Consider the following 19,753-nt stretch of genomic DNA (forward strand, 5'->3'; position numbering starts at 1 on the left):
GTTGCCAAAATGTGCAGTTTTCTTCACATTCAGTGCCAATTATCACGAAGTAGAAAACCGTACACAGCAAGAGCAGAGAGCGAAGTTATAATATGACAACGTGGGGGTACTATGACACAAGTAACGGGGAAGCAAGAGCAGAATACCAATGACTGTCCACTTTAGTTTGCACTTTTTTTTCATCTTGGTCGATCTGTAACAAAACAAGTATTGTTTCCTCCTTTTAATATAAATGATAAATATTAAAACAATTTTTTTTCCAGAAAATACTGTGACATTTTGAAAGCAACTTACCTCATGACTTCCTTAAAGCTAGCCTTTAGGTACTTCATGTCTTCCAAATTATCACCGGTTATGGCTGTTTCTTTTGAAGGAGCAATCCGTGTGATCTCTTGATACAAAAGCTCCTGCTTCTCAGGATTTTTGGCTAAATGATACAGCGTGTTTGCCACTGCCACCGAAGTCTGAAATACACACATGAATATGATGTGAATAGGATAATTCCTAATATACAAATCGACACTGAGTGATTCTTTTAGCTACTACGTATTACCTTTATTGTAAAAATTATTACTTTTAATTACGTAATAAATGTTAGTTATCTTCGGGAAGTAACGTAAACACATCAATGCAGGTTTCTTTCTCTCAGGTACAAGCAAGAAAGCTCCTTACAATGTGAGCTTCCTCTATACTCACCGTGTCAATGCCCGCCATGAGCATGTCGAGAGCCATAATAATAGCTGTCTTCGGGTTCGAGTCCCGGGCTAGAAGTCTCTCCAGAAGTGTCATCTCCTCATCGCTGTCGACTGGTTTGTTGTTCAGTTTATCTACAGCCTTGTATATGTACTTGGAAGCTATTCTGAAATACAACACATAAAAACTAAGTTTGCTAAAGGTCAATTTGCAAATACTTATCCCGTAAAAAGAATGAGGCGAATAGGGCTGGCATGGGAAACAATCACCAATATGATACAAGTACATCTCAAATACGTTTTCTTCTTAATTTTGTCCCCCTCTGCCCCCGCTGTCATCGTCTATAGCTAAGGGCGTAATTGTGATTATCTTTTGTTTTCTGACCCATCAACGCACAACGCCTAAGCCTCAGTAGTCTGAAAGTTTATGAGTCTTCGCATTAGCGACGCCTGGGTGCCAAAACTTTAAGAGTAAGGACAGTTAACTTCATCTTGGTAGACAAGGCTTAGAATTCAGAGGCCATAATGCGGGACAAAAAGGAGGGGCAACAGCCTCCACCCCTCCTCCCTAGTCGCCGCTACTGGGTCTTCGTGTTATGACGTAAGCTCCTATTAACATAGGATTTTCTGAAAGTGAACCTCATAGAAACAATTACAAACAAAAATCCCCAACAGATGGTGCTCCGTGTATTATTCATTTTGATATGGCTGTGTTTTGACGAGATCTATATAAACGGACGAATGGACAAGTCTAGTATTTAAATATAATACAACGCGAGCAAAGCTGAAGGCCGAAGTGTATATCTGCATCAATATTGTCATAAATTTGAGAAAGTTGTGTATTCTCTTCCTTTCAACTAATCTTCTAGAGACATCACCACCACGGACACCCAGAAGTGTCAAGACTGGAGCCAGGGAAACGATAGCCCAAAGAACGAGTAGCCAAGGTAAAGATGATGATATGGCAATAAATTGAAACTTTTACGCTCCTTTAAGTTTCAAATGTTCTATAGTTCTTACATCTTTACTTGTATATTTTACTAATTTACAGTGACGTTTGAAATAAGCCCCAATTCATTGAAGTTCTCGGGATCGAGTCCCAAATTAGTTGTGATTATCATCACTAATCCTCACCGTCGCAATTAGCCAAAAGTGTCAGAAAAAGCGGCGCTATCGTCAGCGTGTGCTGATATTTTTTCCAATGCTTTCTCTTAATCTGCACACGATTTTAGGTTAGACACTAAGGTTCTCTAATAACAGTAATAATTACTTGAAAATTTGAAAAAAACTTGAACAAGTTTGCTTGATGAAACTATAAATTTATCATCCCAATGCGAGAGGAAAGTGTAACATTTTCAATACATTCTAATACAGAGCTTAATTAACATTTCCGTGTTTCTGCGTCTGTAAATAATTTTCTATGAATTAATTGAATTTCGTCGTTATTTATTTTGAATATACCTAGACAAACCGACATCGCTTATTAGAAGCACTGTTTACTTATCGGAAATACATTTCTATCTAGTCTTATCATAAGTGTCTCTATTCTCAATTGCATATCTAGTAATTTTTGGAAACATAATACAACTTGTTTACTACTTATCACAAATAATTTTCCCAGAATTACTTACTTATAGCAAAAACATTTTTGTATACCATAATTAAATTTATATCAGTTCTTGGAAGGAACTTGTTTCACAAATATATTTATAACAATTATTGGTAGAATAAACATATCTTTGCTTCTCAATGGTATTTTTTATCATTGTTGGAAGCATAAGACAACTTGTTGAATGTCATAAACACATTCTTTGAATATACTAAACGCTTTGAACAACTTGTTTCTTATCGCAATTAAATTTATGTAATACCTGGAAGGCAAATATTGTTTACTTACTCGGTGAAATAGTCCATTGCCTTCACGAACCTATTCCAAGCGGGGGTCGGGAAGATTTTCCAGAACGGAATCTTGAAGTCGAGTGTCACGAAAGAATCGAACATCACCTGAACGCAGTCTATGAGCTTTTGAGGTTCTGAATCTTGCTTCAGGTTCGAATCCAGGCAGCCCAGCCTTGCATCCAGAGCTACCATGGCGATTGCTTGAAATAAGAAGTCAAAATTAATTGCATTTCAATAAGATACAATTTTTTTTTTTGTACTTGAGTATTGATTTCTTACATTATTATGCCATTACTCAATTGTGGAAGAGCACTCTAGTATTTACGTGCGGAATGCAGAGCGAACTACGGTGCTGTAGTGTTAAGAAGGGTGCAAGGAGGGAGCGAGGCTTCGTCGGTCTCGTTCTTGCAGTGTGAAACCTCTCGTCGTCTGATTTGTGAGTAACAGTGCAGTGCAATCATGGCAGAAGAAACAGGAGGTGGTTCCGTAAGATGGCGCCTTACCCACTGCTCTCCTGCTTACTGGCCTTGAGGTGCAATGTGCAGGCGGGACTTTCTCACTGCAATATAATTGTTTAAACCTGCCCTAACTTCGTGGTGATTATTGAAAAAAAAAAAGGTTTTTTTTCACAGATAATTAAGGCTATCTACAATTTATTAACCAGAATTAAAATGTTATTCAGCCCCCATATGTGCAGAGTGCTGAATTCTCATTTCCTGATATGAATTCGCTTCTATAAGTCCTATGATGCATTTCATCACTCCTTATTAAATGTCCTACAACTTATGCCCCTTGTTGGGAGACTACCCACATAACATTAAACATCGAATAGTAATGTATCATGCAAGATTGTCTTTCTGAGAATGTCAATGTGTGTTTCAATAATATCATAACACGCTATCACCCTCCCTTCAGACTGTGCACTTTGAAGTAGATTATTTCGTGCATTACAAACCTGCCATAATTACACTAAAGAAATTAAACGAAATCATTTTTTAGGTTACAACCACTTCCTTTGATTCTCCTCTTCCATTTCTTTCCTAACTCATTAGATAATGTTGATTGTTGTATGCACCACTATCATTATTAGAAATTATCATTCATAAACAAATAATAATACTTATTTTCTGTTATGAAATACACGAACATTTAATTCTTATCAATAATGATTACACGTGATAAGATATTGATTTGATTGATTCGTTTCATTTTACTTCGTTTTTCTTATAAGATTAGAGAACAATAGAACATTACTATTCGCTTCTTATTAACTTCTTAACAAGTAATTGCGTATCACATCAGTAGAAATACATATACACGGAAAAATGCAGATTTTATGTATAATTTAATTTATATTCACCATACTTTGCTAACATATTGTGACAATATGGTACACCACGAAATTTTATGAGGATTCCCAAAATTGAATCATTAAAGGCTCAAGTACTCACATTCCAACGACCATTTGAATAGCTCATTTAAAAAGTCTCCTGGCATTTCTAGGTTGGAATCACGGAGTGAATACACTCTGAAACAAATAAAAAGAAAGTCAGTCACCGTTCCATAAAAATTTGCAGGCACACATTAAATTTTCAAATGTGAAATGTTATATAAATAAAAGAAGGAGCTACAGGAGAATATTGAAGATCAAATGGATAGTGGCGAAGATGTATTGAGACGCGAACATAGCGAGAGAAGAAAGGTAAGCAATATCCTGAGACATTAAGAAGGAATAAAGACAACAATAGTTGAAAGAACAAAGAAGGGAAAACTAAATTGACTTCCCCAGGAAGGGATACGTACAGAGGCGTCTCGTGAACGCATGCGGTGCATGCTGCGCATGCGTCAATTGTGGGAAAATGGACAGCTTGCTCTGCGACGACATTCATGAGCATTTCTACATTCTAATTCCTTCATATGGGAGAAGTATTTATTTTACACGAGAGCGCTGAACCAAGCTTATATTACATTTCTTGGATCTGAAGTGAAAGAAAGTAATAATTATTTTCCCACAATTGATGCATGCGTCACTTCAGATCCAAGAAATGTAATTCAAGCTTAGCTCAGCGCTCTCGTGTAAAATAAATACTTCTCCTATATGAAGAAATTAGAATGTAGAGATGCTCATGAATGTCGTCGCAGAGCAAGCTGTCCTTTCTCCCTCAATTGATGCATGCGCAGTATGCACCGCATGAGTTCACGAGAATACGTAGCCTAAATCTTCGCGTAAGGAAATATTTGAACGCGAGATCGTCACTCAGTCCATCATGGGGATGAGAAACCTACCCCAAAAGGAGTAAATTGAGGGTTCTCTGCCCTACAAAGCCTCGGGAGGGAGAAACTCATCCGAGAACATATATACCTGTATATCAAGCAAATCGCTCATTCTGTGAACCTGGAAATCTACAGAGAAATGGCATTAGCAGAAGATAAGTGAAGGAATAGAACAAAGGCTGCACTTTTTGACACTCAGTGCAGTGCAGGTGTATCCAGTGTCAGGGTGGTGCAAGGAAATTACGTTCAACCAACTAGACAGAAAGCGGTGTTCAAGTTCAGAAGATTCAACAATTGCCTGTCTGTTGCTTTAAACGGTCATTTGAGTAGTTAGCACACACCACGTGACCATACACCACAAATACACCGGTCCGGAAGGTAGTGCAGACGGTGCAGACACCAAATACACTACTTGAATCTAAAGCCCGCATCACACGGAACTGGATTTCCAGTAGGTATGCCCTAGTTGGCGCTGGACTGGCTACCAATTTGCTAGTTTTCGCCTCACACGATACTTATCAGCGTACTTGTCGATAGGCTTTTGTTCCCATACGAGGGAAGTTGTAATGGCGGCCGCGTGAGATGTAAACAATGTATCACTTCACATTTTTAAAAGCCGATAACTATTCAACCGAGAGGAATAACGGTTCGTATAAAACGTTATTAGGTACAAAACAATGGCGCTGCTTAAATACATACTTTACAACGTTTACTGTACAGGTATGGAAGAATATTTTAGTTGATTCAAATGTAAACACCGTGCACTCAGCATAGACGGTGTAACTCAACGCCCCTTTCATGCTGTATACGTTATACATTGCTGGAGTAACACTCGGAAACCACAGACAAAAGCGCTCCTTTGGACACTCACAGATTATCATCACATGGCGAAACTTTGCTCTGATTGGCTGTTCCACAGAATCTAGTCGAGGAAAGCAAGTAGCAATTAGAACATATCCTATTCCTCCAAACCAGTCAAGCAGTCAGCCAGGCGGCCATATTTGCTACCTAGAAAGTTAGTTCAGCGCCAACTAGGGCATTCCAACTAGAAATCCAGTTCCGTGTGATAGGGGCTTAAATCAACGAACTAGACGCCTCGGTGCAAAGCGAGTCAAAAAGTGCAGCGCACTAGACGGGGTTAGTAAGAAGAACACGATAAATAAGCTCCTCCGGTAAACACGAAAGTACAGGGAACAAGAAACATAGAAGAGGGAAAGGAAGTGAGTTGGTAAATAACAGGACGAGGGGACACGGGTAAATTTTTCAAATGGGAAAAATAGTTTAAAGAAAACAATCTCGGCTTAAAGAAGTTTTTCTTGAGTAATATCAACCATCATTTTCTTTCATGAGATTAACAGGTTGGTTCTAATTTGATACTGTCAAATTCAGTGCAAAATCTGACGACGAAATCAGTGGATCTCTGAATTTGGAAGCAAGTTGAAGGCAGGTACGAACGAAACTGCGTTATAACTAACAATAAGGATTTTTTTCTGATTTCTTACTTTTGCTTTAACTCTTAATAATGAAACATGTATTCAGCTATGAATGACAATGTCAAGTGTAAATTACAAGGGAAGTGCAAAGTTCCCTCGCAAAGTGAGACAACGTGGTCGTTTCAACGAGCCCACTCTTGCTTCCGACAGTACTTAATTCAAATGACGAGCAGGATCCTTATAGAAATATGTGATTTATACTCCTTGTGAACAAAGCATCTTGGGTACTATTCTCATAATTTTGCATACAAGGTAATCAACAAAAGTTAACTATCAACACTTTCGTATACTTACTTGTGGATGAAATCGTCTGCCACTTCGTTGATTGGTGCAACGTATAACTTCGCTGTTTTGGGCTGCATCATTGGCTGATTCACTTTAGTCCGGAACGTCTGCCACATTTCTCCTTGTCTGCAGAAATATGGAAACAGTTTTAGTCATGTTTCCATAACAATGTAGCATTGTTTAATGTTGCAAGAATTACTTGCCAATAATGAAGACAGTGTATTCCGACCACGCACTTTGCTTAAGCCTAAGTGGATGAATCGATACTCCAAATAAGCGAGTTTCAGATCATTATTTGGTTTATATGCTTTCGGCTGTTTGTTATCACTTTCGATTACTGATGTGACGTTATTACATTTGAAACTTCAACTTTCTGTCAGAAGATGATTTTATGGAACCTGATTCCCCTTCTGCATTCAACTTGCAGCCCTTGCTTACAGGCCTTTGGATGCACCATTCTTGATGCTCGCTGTCTTCCACAAGTGCAAACTATGTAGTTGGCTAAGTCTGCTCTACGCCAATTTAGGATCATTTCTTGTGGAGATAGGTTTGGAAGTTAGCAAAGAGAAAACTAAATATATGCTTACAGGCCGAAACCAAGTGTTAGGTAATAATCAGAATCTAATTATTGGTAACAACTCGTTTGAACCAGTTTCCAAATTCAAGTACTTAGGAGTAATACTAACAAATGAAAATGATATTAAAGAGGAAATAAAAACTAGGCTTAATTCAGGAAATGCATGTTACTTTTCTCTTCATAAACTTTAGTCTTCTCGTTTAATATCTAAGAAACTAAAAGTTAAAATATACAAAACAGTAATTTTGCCTGTAGTATTATATGGGTGTGAAACTTGGTCCCTTACATTGAAAGAGTAACATAAATTGAGAGTATTTGAAAATAAGACCCTTAGGAAAATATTTGGACCTAAAAGGGATGAGGAGACAGGTGAGTGGAGAAGGTTATATAATTTAGAGGTACACAATTTGTATTCATGTCCAGATATTATTAGAATGATTAAATCAAGAAGACTTAGGTGGGCAGGCCATGTGGCACGAATGGGAGAGGAAAGAAAAGTTTACAGGATTCTTGTTGGGAAACCTGATGGTAAGAGACCAGTAGGAAGACCAAGACGAAGATGGAGGGATAATGTTGAGATGGACCTAAAGGAAATCGGTAGAGATGGAAAAAAGTTCTTGCTCAAGATAGGGAGAGATGGAAGGCCTGTATTGCTGCAGCCATGAACCTTCGGGTTCAAGAAGGCTAGATAGTTAGTTATTAAGTTTCTTGTGGTGTCTACTTCATATTGGTTACAATATTTTATGTGTTATGAAGTTGTTCCTTCGCAAATAGGTATGCATGAAATTTCAAAACATGTCATGGCAGAAATTATTTACGAGATGACAGTCTGGAACTCGGTGTTCCTAAAATAGTTATTATTAAATAACAATATGTAGACGGAGAATATAAATACTATAAAAAGTACACATTGATTTCCTCACTCAAATATCTTTCCTGAGTATTCACTGTTTCATTGCTTAGGGATGAAAATTTTCCTTTGTTATTGCTGTTTCTAGTTGGAAAAGGGAATCCTTACCATTCTCCCCATTATATTAATTAACACTGTTGATCAAATATTTAACTGGGCACGCATTGTGAGTGATTTTGTAAGCAACCGTGACAGTTGGCGTAGTAACTAGTCTGTTTCATTAATTGTTACTCTCAGATTACCTTATTTATAGTTTTCATAATCTAATTAATTTAAAACACTACATTGAACTCATATTTGCTCTCAAGCACCATCTGTCGGGAAAATATATAATGTTGACACACATCACACATGTATTCATGAGACAAAGTACAATTTTTAATCAGTAATGAGAATGTTTCTTACAATCTGTTCCAGACTTAGTAGAACATTTTTTGCAATTGTTAAAAAGATACAATCGGTGGAAGGCTCTGCTGACAAGCTTGTCTTACTCACAAGGCAGGTTATCTAAGTGTCCCCCTCCGATTTCCATGAAACTTGGCAGGTGTATAGAGGGGCCCAAAGGAAAAAATAAGTTTTTTTTCTTGTTTCGGACAAAAAAAAACTATTTGAGGGGGCAAAACCCCCCTCAAATGTCAAGATGAGGAGAAATTGAAGTGGGGATCTGACCCCTGTGTCCCCCTCCGATTTCCATGAAACTTGGCAGGTGCATAGAGGGGCCCAAAGGAAGAAATAAGTGTTTTTTGGTTTCGGCTAAAAAACTGTTTGAAGGGGCAACCTCCCCTCAAATGTCAAGATGAGGAGAAATTGAAGTGGGGATCTGACCCCGAAACCACGTAAATATGACATTGGAAGAACACGCACATATAATTGGAACACACACAGCACAGAGCTGTGTTTGCCAGTGATATGCACTTCATATCTCAATGTCCCACTTGTGTATCTGCCAGTACTATTAGCACAGAACTTCAAACGCCATTGTCCATCAACATAGCACTTGCGTTTGGTACCGACAATCCTACAGTTCTCTACTGTGTGTGTTCCAATTATATGTGCGTGTTCTTCCTATGCCATATTTACGTGGTTTCGGGGTCAGATCCCCACTTCAATTTCTCCTCATCTTGACATTTGAGGGGGGATTTTGCCCCCTAAAACTTGTTTTTGGCCTAAACAAAAAACACGTATTTCTTCCTTTGGGCTCCTTTCTACACCTGCAAAGTTTCATGGAAATCGGAGGGGGACACTTAGATAACCTCCCTTGTCAGTTCTCTTCAAACATAGTGAAGCAGACATTCCTCTAAAAAAGAAACTTTTATAATTGAGAACGTTAATTACAGAACAAAGGAGACTGACTAAACGACTTACTCCATGACTAGCCCAGCGTGTCCTTCAAAGAAGTCTTTCCTGGTTACCTTCCTGTAATACAGGAAACTGTTGATCCCTTCTCTGATTGGCCATTGCCCCTCGTTCCTCAGGACCTTCTCTATCCAATTAGGGTCGAACACAGCCACCATGTTTTTACCATCTGGTAATACCATCCTGTAGATATTTCCATATTTTTCATGTAATCTCTCGTGCAATTCCCCGAAGTCTGAAAACGCCATTTCCCCTAGAAACCAAAATTACAAAGCTCTATGTGATTACTATAGGTCGACAGCTACGACAAGTTAGTTTTGGCAACAGGATTATTATTCCAACACTTGAATGTGCTGAAACTGTGCCAAAATTTTATTTCAAAATGCACTAACATTAAAACATTTAATACTCTTTTTCAGTCAAATGTATATCCTTTTGTCTAAAGTTTGTTTTGTGATTCTTTATTTGTACTCTGTCTTTTTCGTCTCTCTCTCTCTCTTTTTCTCTCTCATGTTTCTTAAGTGTTATATATGCCTCCACGATGACGCAGTGGTAGCGTCGTTGCCTTGTAATCAAGGGGTCCCGGGTTCGATACTCGGTGCAGACACATAGTGGTTCGCAGGGGCGCCGACTTGTCAAAATTATTGGGGGGGGGGAGGCTCTGAACATTGAACTAAATTAATGAATGACTCACTCCCTCCCTTTTTTTAAGTTTTGGCCTCAGTGATCGGAATCTCGTAAAAACCCATGAATTCCTCAAAAATATTATTTTTTTTATTTACAGTTCGAATGCAAAATGTCAATTGTTCACGGATAGATATGTCACAAGTTTCGTCAACAAAATAGCAAAATATTCCCGACTTTTAATATGTGCTACCACAGAGCGCAAAACAGATCTCCCTAATATATCAATGATCTCGTTCTGAATGTCATGTGAGAGCCATTTGTAGCCCAAACGTCCCATCCACTCTCCCAGTTCAAGCACATCTTCTTTTGAAACTGTTTTTAGTAAAAATGTTAACAATATATACTTAGTATATAGTAATAAGTCATGTGTTTTGCTGTCTCTGGTCATAGCCCCCCCCTAAAGTTTAGCGGTCTCAGCCCTCCAAAGTTGATGGTCTATAACATTTCAAATGTGTATTTAAAGTTAAGTTCATGTGGCACAATTCAGAGTAAACTTTACAAGAGAAGCAAAATAATACATTAGATCCTGTTAAGCAAAATTATTTGGAGGGGCTCTGCCCCCCCGTCGTTAACATTGGGGGGTTGAGCCCCCCCCCCAAGCCCCATCGAGTCGGTGCCTATTGTGGTTCGGATCCCACTTTAAACTGTAGGTCCAGTCCCGATTAGTCTTACTGTGCATAAAGTGGACTTAAAACACCAAATCATTCATTCAATCATTAAGTGTTATATGTATGTAAGCAGTGAGCTTATGTAATAGAACAGATAAAGGTTGAACTAGTCTCTATAATAAAGATGCATTTGCACTTTGTACTTGCATTTTTGTTATTTAGCGTCGCTTTTCTTCCTTGTTTGCCTAACCGCGACCACAAGAATGAGTGACTATTAGTGATCGAATTGGGGCGGTTTAAGCCGGTATGGCATACCGGTAGCAAATTAAGATGCCGAGTAGCATACAGGCAGGAAATGGTTAAAATTGGCACTTATTTATTGGAGCTGATCGCACAGTTAGCTACACAATATTCAACAATGTTCTCATCTCTTTCTTGCACGTTTGAGTTGCAGTACCGTAAGCACTCTGTACTTTTCCTCCACCCGCCGTCGACGGCTGAGCTCTCCTTGTCGATCATGCGTCATGAGAATACAACAATAGCCCCGAGAATGTGCTAGAAAGTTCTAAATTGAACCAAATAGAGGAATCAACAATCAAAAAGATATAGAATCTATCAGTAACGTGTTTAGAATTGGTAATATTGTTAAGAAAGGACGGTCAGTTTACAGGAAAAATCACAATGATCATGCATGTTAATTTTGTGACTGATTTTTGTGGTGTTAGGAACTTCTGCAGTAGTGAGTGGTTTTATGTCCAATACATTATTAGTTATTACAAATAAAACAGGAGCACAACTTGTGGTGATAAAGGAGAGTGAATGAGATTCGATGTATTATTTAAGAAATCACAAAAGAAAAGGAGTGTATCAAAAAAGACAGGTCTCTGCATACGAGCATGCCGGCAGTAATTTATTTCCAATTCGGCCACTGGTGACTATTATGATAATAATGATGATGGGACACTCACAAAGAACACCCATGCCTGCACCAGGACTAGAACCCGGGAACTTCAGTGCTGAGATCCAGAGTCCGCCACTTTAGCTGACACCGGAGACAAATTACAAATTGACAACATAAGCTGTTCGGGGAACTTACCAATTTTGGGGATATATTGCAGAAATGGTCCAAATACGGGCAACACTTTTGGTCCTGGAATTTCTTCAAAGAGTCTTGCATTGTTCCATTCCTTGTTCACGTCATTCAATGCGTCAGTATTCGCCGCTGGCGCCACCACCGTTGACTGGTGCCTGAATCCAGCCGCTACATACGGTGATGTGGTTCTGATTTTGTCTGTCAATGTCAGAAATAGCTTCACTTTCGACATGGTTTACCTGCAATAATAGTTACATGTAATCTTAATATTGTTACTTCTATATCTGAATGTATGTTCGCTTGTGGTTATTTTGTACAAAGCTTTCGGAACAGCCCCAGGATAGGAGAGACAGCCATGCAAGGAGTGTCCAGTCCACTCACTATCTTTAGTTGTGGATGAGTGAGGTAATATATCAAGGTGCCTAATATATACTCTTCGAACAACAATTGAAAACTATAATATGATTATTTTTTACCGTAACAATGGCAAGGAATTATTTTTCTCCCAAAACTATCTGCAATCTAGAAGACCCCAAGCGTCGTTGATACGAACTTTCTAAAGGTTCTTACTGGTGCATATTTTTCAACTTCTCTCTCAAGTTATACAAAAACATTTCGCCACACATTGTATGCACTAAAAACACACCCTTATTTACTTGTACAAATAAATAAACACCTCACTTACCCTACCAGTGACAATCTTATTGAACGATTCCTTGAGCACAACTAATGATCACAACGCTCACACGACAATTGTTTTGCAAAATAGACATGACCTTGTATAAAAGATAAACAGCCAACTTGGAGAGATAAAGAAATCCAATGGATATTATGCCACGTAATGGAGATAAGGGTTTTGCTTTCTTGAGAAAAATGACTGTGCTTTGTAAAGAGCAAATCGATCGTGCATTTCTCTTAAAAAATAAGTACGTGAATTCGTAGGAATTTTATATTACTGTAAACATTTCAGAACAAACTGTTTAAATATTTCATGCATTTCGCAGTAAATGTTACTATGAGAAGATACTGATTGTCATGAGCGGTGGAGAGTAACAAAGATATAGTTGTACTACATTGCTGAATATTATTATGAATTCTTGTTATTCTCCACAGAGAAATCTTAAGTACTGAAGTATACTTGCGTGCAAAGAAATAGAACCATCTCACACTTTTGACATAAAATGTTTTAAAAAAATAAGAAAATAAGATAATAAATAAAGTATGAAGTATGTTTTTGAGAGATCATTTAATAACGCTTAAAGTGAACCTAAATTTATTAACATTACTTTATTCTGATAAGTAAGAACAAGTACTAAATATTTTATGTCAAAAGTGTGAGGTGGGTCTATTTCTTTGCACCCAAGTGTAGTAGAATCTTAAAGGGTATAGCCCTATATTGTACTCCCATCTATGGAGCGTTGGATAGACTACTTTCCTTTGTAAATATTGATTGATTGATTTGTTTTATTTCGTTTTTCTGCAACTTTTGGATAATCGCGAATATGGGGATGAGTGATAAGATATCCATAAATATACCTGGTCTTCTCCAGATGGTAAAACTCATAATCAGATAGATCATATTCTCATTGATAAGAGAAGGCATACTAGTATAATTGACGTTCGTACACATAGAGGTGCTGACTGTGCCAGTGACCATTATTTAGTAATTGCTAAATTAAGAGAAAGACTCTCAGTGATAAATCATAAGCAACAAAATCTAAAAGTTCTAAAATTTGATACAGGAAAGTTTACTGATGAAATAATTAAGAAAGATTACCAAATTAAACTGTCAAATAGATTTGATATTTTGCAGGATTTAAATGATGATGAAAATATAAATGAAACAGACGTAAATAAGAATTGGGAGCACATACGTAATGCAATAGAATCAGCAGCTAAAGAAAGTATAGGATACCATAAACCGAGAAAAAGTAAGCCATGGTTTGATAATGAATGTCATAATCTAATAGAAATAAGAAATCAGGCTAGACTTCGGTGGTTAAATAACTCTGATGATACAAATCTAAACAATTATAATAGAATAAAGCGAGAAGTTAACCGCACGTTTAGAAGTAAAAAAAGAGATTACTTGAAAAGCAAAATTAACGAAATTGAAACAAACAGCAAAAATAAAAATATCAGAGATTTATATAAAAGTGTAAATGAGTTTAGAAAGGGGTGGCAACCTAAAGTAAACTTGATAAAAGATAAAGACGGTGATTTTCTTGCTGACCCAAGCGATATTCTAAATAGATGGAAGAACTACTTTAATGACCTTTTAAATGTCCATGTAGGAGATAAATCAGAAGTGAATGAAGTACACACAGCAGAACCTTTAGTTCCAGAACCTAACTTGACTGAAGTTAAAGATGCTATTAAAAGGCTAAAGAACAACAAAGCACCTGACATTGATTTAATACCAGCTGAGTTAATTAAATATGGTGGAAATTCATTAATATGTCAAATTCATAAATTAATTTGTTTAATATGGAATAAAGAAGAAATCCCTCAACAGTGGAAAGAATCCCTAATTGTTCCTGTGTTTAAAAAAGGTGATAAAATGAACTGCAATAATTACCGTGGAATTTCTCTACTCTCAACAACATATAAAATATTATCTAACATTCTTTTAACAAGACTAACCCCATATGCTAATGAAATTATAGGTGATTATCAATGTGGATTTAAACGCAACAGATCAACTACAGATCAAATTTTTCACATCAGACAGACACTTGAAAAAAAGTGGGAATATAATCAAAATGTCCATCAGCTATTCATTGATTTCAAAAAAGCATATGATTCAGTCAAAAGAGAGAAATTATATAATATATTAGTAGAGTTTGGAATACCTAAGAAGCTTGTTAGTATGATAAAAATATGCACCAGTGAAACAGAAAGTAAAATTCGTGTGGGTATTAATATGTCTGACAAATTTACAATTCATGATGGGTTAAAACAGGGAGATGCATTATCTCCATTGCTCTTTAATTTTGCCTTAGAATATGCTGTTAGGAAGGTAAAAGAAACTAAAGAAGGACTAAAATTAAATGGTGTGACTCAGTTGTTAGCATATGCAGATGATGTAGACTTACTGGGGGATGATGTGAATACAATTAAGAATAATGCTAAAATATTTTTCAAAACTGCTAAAGAGATAGGTTTGAAAGTTAACAAAGAGAAAACTAAATATATGCTTACAGGCCGAAACCAAGTGTTAGGTAATAATCAAAATCTAATTATTGATAACAACTCGTTTGAAACAGTTTCCAAATTCAAATACTTAGGAGTAATATTAACAAATGAAAATTATATTAAAGAGGAAATAAAAAGTAGGCTTAATTCAGGAAATGCATGTTACTTCTCTCTTCATAAACTTTAGTCTTCTCGTTTAATATCTAAGAAACTAAAAGTTAAAATATACAAAACAGTAATTTTGCCTGTAGTATTATATGGATGTGAAACTTGGTCCCTTACATTGAAAGAGGAACATAAATTGAGAGTATTTGAAAATAAGATCCTTAGGAAAATATTTGGACCTAAAAGGGATAAGGAGACAGGTGAGTGGGGAAGGTTATATAATTTAGAAGTACCTAATTTGTATTCATGTCCAGATATTATTAGAATAATTAAGTCAAGAAGACTTAGGTGGGCAGGCCATGTGGCACGAATGGGAGAGGAAAGAGGAGTTTACAGGATTCTTGTTGGGAAACCTGATGGTAAGAGACCAGTAGGAAGGCCAAGACGAAGGTGGAGGGACAACGTCGAGATGGACCTAAGGGAAATCGGTAGGGATGGAAAAGAGTATATAGATCTTGCTCAAGATAGGGACAGATGGAAGGCCTGTGTTGCTGCAGCCATGAACATTCGGGTTTAAGAAGGCTAGAGAGTTAGTTAGTTAGTTAGTTATGGGGATGAGTGATGCTATGATGAAGGGACATTCACAAAGAACACCAATGCCCACGTCGGGATTCGAACCCGGGACTCCGCGATCCACTAACCACTCCGCCACGGAGGCCGGCTCCTTTGTAAATAGCAGTGGCGGATGCAAAGGTGACGCTTGGCAAGAATTTCAGTCCGGTCTATTCAAACCTGTATTAGCATTTATACACTACTGCATTGTTGCTATTCTATCGTCGAGGGAGTTATGAAGGTAGGCAGAGAATTTGACAGCAAAGAATATCATGTACGTTGAGAACGTTCAATCACACAAAAGTGCCTATTGTCTATTTGTTCTAAGTCTTAACTATATATCAGTACGGCTTGGTTTGGATGGTGTCGGGACGTCACGACATGAAACCTGGCAGCATCTCGGTCTCGTCTCGAATTGTCTCCGTCTCGTATAATATCGAAAAATATTTCATAAGCAACATACAGAGCGTTTCACCACACAAACGTTTGCAGCGTGTGGAGACCATCAGGGCAAACAACTTTTCTTAATAATGTTTCTATCTTTGACGCCACATTTCAACGCTACGAGTCCTCGAAAACTGAATTTCATCCCGAGTGCATAAGCAACCACGCAGCCCATGGCTCATACTTGCCACCAATGGATTGATAATTACTCTGACTTATGACTTAACATTGAAATAGGAATGCAGGTGCGACTTCCAATCGGACAATGTCATTGCTGAGCAAGTAAAAGTGGGAGACATTGGCCGGGAGGAAGTAGTGGCTGATCGGGAGTTGCGTTTTGGGAGTGGTGTCAGGAGAGAAGAAGGAATTTAAGGTAAGTGAGAGAAGTCTTCTTCTTGTCCACGTTCGGGGTCCGTACGGTCACGGTGTTACAATCAGGGTTGTTAAAGATCAAGGAATGTAAATAAATTCAATTCCGGTCCAAGAGAAAAAAATCAGCAAGCGTAAATGGTTTCTTGACCGTAAAGAAGCTTTTGATCTGTAAAAGTGTTTCAATTCTGTCCAGGAACCTTTCTTTCCGGATCAGTTTAAATACGATCCAGGAACCTTTTTTCGGAAATCAATTTAAAAACGATCCAGGAACCTTTTTTCGCGGATGAATTTAAATACGATCCAGGAACCTTTTTTCGGAAATGAATTTAAAAACGATCCAGGAAACTTTTTTCGCGGATGAATTTAAATACGATCCAGGAACCTTTTTTCGCGGATGAATTTAAATACGGTCCAGGAACCTTTTTTCGCGGATGAATTTAAATACGATCCAGGAACCTTTTTTCGCGGATGAATTTAAATACGATCCAGGAACCTTTCTTCGCGGATGAATTTAAATACGATCCAGGAACCTTTTTTCGGAAATCAATTTAAAAACGATCCAGGAACCTTTTTTCGCGGATGAATTTAAATACGATCCAGGAACCTTTCTTCGCGGATGAATTTAAATACGATCCAGGAACCTTTTTTCGCGGATGAATTTAAATACGATCCAGGAACCTTTCTTCGCGGATGAATTTAAATACGATCCAGGAACCTTTTTTCGGAAATGAATTTAAAAACGATCCAGGAAACTTTTTTCGCGGATGAATTTAAATACGGTCCAGGAACCTTTTTTCGCGGATGAATTTAAATACGATCCAGGAACCTTTTTTCGGAAATGAATTTAAAAACGATCCAGGAACCTTTTTTCGCGGATGAATTTAAATACGATCCAGGAACCTTTCTTCGCGGATGAATTTAAATACGATCCAGGAACCTTTTTTCGGAAATGAATTTAAAAACGATCCAGGAAACTTTTTTCGCGGATGAATTTAAATACGGTCCAGGAACCTTTTTTCGCGGATGAATTTAAAAACGATCCAGGAACCTTTTTTCGCGGATGAATTTAAATACGATCCAGGAACATTTTTTCGCGGATGAATTTAAATACGATCCAGGAACCTTTTTTCGCGGATGAATTTAAATACGATCCAGGAACCTTTTTTCGCGGATGAATTTAAATACGATCCAGGAACCTTTTTTCGCGGATGAATTTAAATACGATCCAGGAACCTTTTTTCGCGGATGAATTTAAATACGATTCAGGAACCTTTTTTCGCGGATGAATTTAAATACGATCCAGGAACCTTTTTTCGCGGATGAATTTAAATACGATCCAGGAACCTTTTTTCGGAAATGAATTTAAATACGATTCAGGAACATTTTTTCGCGGATGAATTTAAATACGATCCAGGAACCTTTTTTCGCGGATGAATTTAAATACGATCCAGGAACCTTTTTTCGCGGATGAATTTAAATACGATCCAGGAACCTTTTTTCGCGGATGAATTTAAATACGATCCAGGAACCTTTTTTCGCGGATGAATTTAAATACGATCCAGGAACCTTTCTTCGCGGATGAATTTAAATACGATCCAGGAACCTTTTTTCGCGGATGAATTTAAATACGGTCCAGGAACCTTTTTTCGCGGATGAATTTAAATACGATCCAGGAACTTTTTTTTCCGGATCAATTTAATTACGGATCATGAACCTTTTTTCAATGATACAATACGCAACTTGGACCGAATTTAAATTGTGAGAGAAAAAAGGTTTCAGTCCTGTTAGGGAACCGAATCGAACCCATTAGAATTTATGGCATCTTAAACAACCCTGGCTACAGTCAAAGAAATATTGGCGAAAGCAGTGACGTGCGTTGACGTCGACACTTGGGGTAGCAGTCAGTGCCGTGCTCAAGGGAGGGGGGGGAGTTAGTGTGGGTCACACCCCCTCACGTTTAGGGTCCAGTATTCCTAAAAAAAGAATGTCAATAACAGGAAAAGCTTACAAAATGATGAATGAGTACTAAAAAAATTACACGTAAACCCCACCCACATTCGAAAATAAAAAACTATTTGATTTTACTACTAATCCTGAGATCCTGTTTTACAATCTCAGCTTGGCCATGGGTATTCTTTGTGTGTGTCCCTTCATCAATTTTATCGTATCATCTTCGCGATTAGCCAAAAGTGGCGGAAAAACGAAGTAAAATAAACCAAATCGAGCAATCAATCAATGATTTGATTTCATTTTTGTTACTTAGCGTCGCTTTTTTGTCACATTTGGTTAATTGCGAAGATGATACGATAAAATTAATGAAGGGACAAACACAAAGAACACCCATGCCCAGGTAGGGGTTCGAACCCGGAACTCCTGGCGTCATAGCGCGCTGTGATAACCACTCCCGCACAGTTGGTTGCTTTGGTGTTTTAAGTCTACTTTATGCACAGAAACAAAACAGAAAACAAAACACACATTTTTGTAGTTTCTTCAATAATATTCATTTGGCTTTTTGAGTTCTGAGATACATTTTTCATTCCAAATTATTTCATTATTCACTGCAGAGTACAACACATAGGAACAAGAATGCGCACTCATCACGGGTTCGAATCCTGGCCTGGATTGTTCATATGAGATCCCTTCATCAATTTCATCATATCATCACTCATCCTCATTTTCGCGATAACCAAATGTGGCAGAGAAGAGAAGTAAAATAAACCAAACCAACAACAATATGAACACGCGTTCTCTTGCCCAAATAAATACATCCGTATTTATGACTGTTTGAGGCCAAGAGTAGTATATTTAAATAAAAACTACTAAAACGAGAGTGAGAGAGAGCCCGAGCACATATTTGTAATTTAATCATTATATATTCCATACTTAAAAAAAAAAGAAAGAAAGCATAATATTATTGTCTGCACATAACACGTTCCCATTTCATAAATAATAAAACTACATCCCATATTATACATACATATTGTACAACTTGTAAAAAGTTGTGTAAATACAGAGAACTGCAGAAAATTTTACCCTTAGTTCTTTAGAGGATTTACAAAGGAAGCAAAGGGAATCCAATCCCCTATCTGTCCTATAGGAGATAGACTGGGGGACCTGAAAGCACGGGCTTTCATCAATTGCAGCGGGGTTC

The 19,753-nt window shown here is 37.5% G+C and overlaps 1 protein-coding gene across 1 annotated transcript in view; it reads right to left on the bottom strand.

Annotated features, from left to right (window-relative positions):
- The window catches only part of LOC145989020 (uncharacterized), a 51,085-nt gene extending 38,446 nt beyond the window's left edge, over positions 1-12,639 (bottom strand). Inside the window, exons 1-8 of the mRNA XM_083124320.1 lie at positions 12,560-12,639; positions 11,878-12,113; positions 9,496-9,739; positions 6,653-6,769; positions 4,043-4,119; positions 2,590-2,791; positions 697-859; positions 295-464 (exon numbers count right to left, since the gene is read on the bottom strand). Of these exons, the coding sequence (XP_082980446.1) occupies positions 295-464; positions 697-859; positions 2,590-2,791; positions 4,043-4,119; positions 6,653-6,769; positions 9,496-9,739; positions 11,878-12,106 (1,202 nt within the window). The 5' untranslated portion in view covers positions 12,107-12,113; positions 12,560-12,639. The remainder of the gene's footprint in view (positions 1-294; positions 465-696; positions 860-2,589; positions 2,792-4,042; positions 4,120-6,652; positions 6,770-9,495; positions 9,740-11,877; positions 12,114-12,559) is intronic.
- Between the last annotated feature and the right edge of the window lie 7,114 nt (positions 12,640-19,753).

The sequence above is a fragment of the Lepisma saccharinum genome, chromosome 6 (assembly GCF_977018435.1).
Source record: "Lepisma saccharinum chromosome 6, izLepSacc3.1, whole genome shotgun sequence".
Classification (NCBI taxonomy): Eukaryota; Metazoa; Arthropoda; class Insecta; order Zygentoma; family Lepismatidae; genus Lepisma; species Lepisma saccharinum.